The 3,727-nt window shown below is 44.7% G+C and overlaps 1 protein-coding gene across 5 annotated transcripts in view; it reads left to right on the top strand.

Annotated features, from left to right (window-relative positions):
• Positions 1-3,727, top strand: part of SAE1 (SUMO1 activating enzyme subunit 1) — a 109,567-nt gene that overhangs the window by 28,323 nt on the left and 77,517 nt on the right. For all 5 annotated transcript variants that reach the window (XM_011962932.1, XM_011962933.1, XM_011962929.1 and 2 more), the window contains exon 3: positions 2,381-2,554. In XM_011962932.1, coding sequence (XP_011818322.1) covers positions 2,381-2,554 — 174 coding nt within the window. The remainder of the gene's footprint in view (positions 1-2,380; positions 2,555-3,727) is intronic.

Here is a 3,727-nt window from a genome sequence, read left to right as displayed (position 1 = left end):
GATGTGAGGCCGGGCGCGGTGGCTCACTCCTGTAATCCCAGCACTTTGGGAGGCTGAGGCGGGCGGATCACGAGGTCAGGGGATTCAAGACCATCCTAGCTAACACAGTGAAACCCCGTCTCTACTACAAATACAAAAAGTCAGACGAGCGTGGTGGTGGGCGCCTGTAGTCCCAGCTACTCATAAGGCTGAGGCAGGGGAATAGCGTGAAGTCTGGAGGTGGAGCTTGCAGTGAGCCAAGATTGCGGGATTGTACTCCAGCCTGGGAGACACCAAGACTCCGCCTCAAACAAAAAAAAAAATAAAAATAAACAAGGCCGGGCGCGGTAGCTCATGTCTGTAATCCCAGCACTTTGGGAGGCCGAGGCGGACCGATCACCAGGAGATCGAGAACATACTGACTAAAACGGTAAAACCCCGTCTCTACCTAAAAAAAACCAAAAAAACAAAAAAACTAGCCGGGTGTGGTGGCGGGCGCCTGTAGTCCCAGCTACTCGGGAGGCTGAGGCAGGAGGATGGCGTGAACCCAGGAGGCAGAGCTTGCAGTGAGCCGAGATCGCACCACTGCACTCCAGCTTGGGAGACAGAGCGACTCCGTCTCAAGAAAGACACTGAATGTGGTGGCTCACACCTGGCAGCCCAGCTAATTGGGAAGCTGAGGTGGGAAGATCACTTGCGCCCAGGAGTTTGAGGCTGCAGTGTGCTATGTTCGTGCCTGCGAATAGCCACTGCACTCTAGCCTGGATGACATAGCCTGTGTGTATATATATATTTATTATTATTATTATTTTGAGACAGAGTTTTGCTCTTGTTGCTCAGGCTGGAGTGCAAATGGCACAATCTCGGCTTACTGCAACCTCTGGCTCCCAGGTTCAAGTGATTCTCCTGCCTCAACCTCTGGAGTAGCTGGGATTGCAGGCATGCGCCACCACGCCTGGCTAATTTTGGGGTTTCACCATGTTGGTGAAACATGGTGAGATGGGGTTTCACCATGTTGGTCAAACTGCTCTTGAACTCTGAACCTCAGATGATCCGCCTGCCTCGGCCTCCCAAAGTGCTGGGATTACAAGCGTGAGCCACCACGCCTGGCCATAGTCTGTCTATATTTTTTAAAAGTTCATTTCAAGCATTGTTAATTTTGTCTGATTTTTGAACTGGTTTGATTTTTTTTTTTCTTTTTTTTTTTTTAAGTTTTCTCATGAGGTTGCAGTTTTTTGTTATTTTTTGAGAGAGGGCCTCTCTGTGTTGTTCAGGCTAGTTTTGAGCTCCTGACCTCAAGCAGTGATCCTCCTGCTTTGGCATCCCAAATTGCTGGGATTACAGATGTGAGCTACTGTGCCAGGCCACACTCCACACTGGTCTACTTTTTTTTCTTTGAGACGGAGTCTTGCTCTGTTGCCCAGGCTGGAGTGCAGTGGTACGATCTCAGCTCACTGCAACTTCCACCTCCCGGTTTCAAGTGGTTCTCCTGCCTCAGCCTCCCAAGTAGCTGGGATTACAGGCACACACCACCACACCTGGCTTATTTTTGAATTTTTAGTACAGACGGCATTTCACCATGTTGGCCAGGTTGGTCTCGAACTCCTGACCTCAGGTATTCCCCTGCCTCGGCCTCCCAAAGTGCTGGGATTACAGGTGTGAGCCACTGCGCCCTGCCCACACTGGTCTACTTTTAAACCATTGGAAGACAGAGACTTAATCCTGTAAACTACTGGTGTATTTCCCCAAATGCTTATAGTTGGGCACATGCTAAGCATTTAGTCAATTCTTGCCACTAGTCATCAGTCATTTGTTAGCAGTTACAAATTTGCATAGAAGAAGAAAGCATGGATTTTTTTGTTGAGAGTGAATTTTCTTTGTAAACACAAGGGGGTGCTCTTTAACCATCAATGACCAGTTTAAAAAAAGTTTAGTCATTTTAAAGCCTTGGAAGGAAGCCTGCATAAGGAAAATTGCTACAGGAACAATAATACATTTTAGGGCTGTGCTCTGTGTTTCATGCCTGTAATCTCAGCACTTTGGGAGGCTGAGGCAGACGGATCACGAGGCCAAGAGATCAAGACTATCCTGGCAAACGTGGTGAAACCCCGTCTCTACTAAAAATACAAACATTAGCTGGGCATGGTGGTGCACGCCTGTAGTCCCAGCTACTTGGGTGGCCGAGGCAGGAGAAGAATCGTTTGAACCGGGGAGGCGGAGGTTGCAGTGAGCCGAGATCACGCCACTGCACTCCAGCCTGGCGACAGAGCAAGATTCTGTCTCGAAAAAAAAAAATTTAAGTGGTAGGTATTTTAGCTATGCTTTAAAATTTAGAGATTGTCTTTGAGGTTTATTTTCCCTAAAAATTCAATAATTAAAAAAATACATATATTATTCCTAGGTATCTCCTGAAGATCCTGGAGCTCAGTTCTTGATTCGTACTGGGTCTGTTGGCCGAAATAGGGCTGAAGCCTCTTTGGAGCGAGCTCAGAATCTCAACCCTATGGTGGATGTAAAGGTAGACACTGAGGATATAGAGAAGAAACCAGAGTCATTTTTCACTCAATTTGATGCTGTAAGTTTCTTAATGTAAAATCTGCTGTGGGAAGTAAACAAATTAAGGTGCTAGTTGTATATACTTTCAAATCCCAAAGCAATCTGAGAGCATTCAAATATCAAATTCTGAGCTTTTTCCCAATAAAATATATAAGCTGTTCTGTTGTTTAGGCTTAGTATATTGTGTGAATGTGTTGCTAGAAAGGTCCAGTCTGTTGGATCTGCTGTAGCTGTTGGTGACTTGCTGTCTGCTGGCTTCTTCTCTGGGCATATGTTCCCTCAGCCAGGTTTCGTCTTTGGTGTTTTGTCTTCCTTCCAGAATCTTTGCACATAACTTTAATCCATGTTATTGCAAATGTTTTCTTCCGAAAACTTAACAAGTTGGTGATTAATTTCTGTGGCAGAGGCATTTTTTTGTTAGAAATATCAAACTACAGCTTGTGTTTTGTCTTAAGAAAAAGCACACCTGATCTTGGTCTATCTATGTCTGTCTGTCTGTTTCTCACAGTCACGTTGACCATGTTGCCATGGATAACTAGAGAAAAATTACTGTAGTCATAAGCCAAATGAGGCATATCCAGCCTCATTTGGTTTCACTGCCAAATCTATGCGGAGGTGAAAGGATAAATTAAATTCTTTGTCAATGTCTGCGACCTTTCAGACATAGTTCCCTGCGTTCTGGAAATGCTTAACAAATCTTGAGAACTGTGAAATAGTCATAGATGAGCTACTAGTTTTTCAAATGAAAGGTCCCAGTATGTTATATGAGAGATTAGAATTTGAGTTAGGTAGTTCGTTTTTTAACACTTTTTTTTTTTTGAGATGGAGTTTTGCTCTTGTTGCCCAGACTGGAGTGCAATTGTGCGATCTTGGCTCATTGCAACCTCCGTCTCCTAGGTTCAAGTGATTCTCCTGCCTCAGCCTCCCAAGTAACTGGGATTACAGGCATCGACCACCATGCTTGGCTAATTTTTTGTATTTTTAGTAGAGTTGGGATTTCACCATGTTGGTCAGGCTGGTCTTGAACTCCTGACCTCAGGTGATCCACCTGCCTCGGCCTCCCAAAGTGATGGGATTACAGGCAGGTGTGAGCCACCGCACCTGGCCTGTTTTTTACACTTTTCTTTCTTTCTCTTTTTATTTATTTATTTATTTTAATTTTTTTTAATTTTTTTTTTTAATTTTTTTTGGA

The sequence above is a fragment of the Colobus angolensis genome, unplaced genomic scaffold (assembly GCF_000951035.1).
Source record: "Colobus angolensis palliatus isolate OR3802 unplaced genomic scaffold, Cang.pa_1.0 Scaffold60, whole genome shotgun sequence".
Taxonomy (NCBI): Eukaryota; Metazoa; Chordata; class Mammalia; order Primates; family Cercopithecidae; genus Colobus; species Colobus angolensis.
This window is presented reverse-complemented; position numbering and strand designations above follow the sequence as displayed.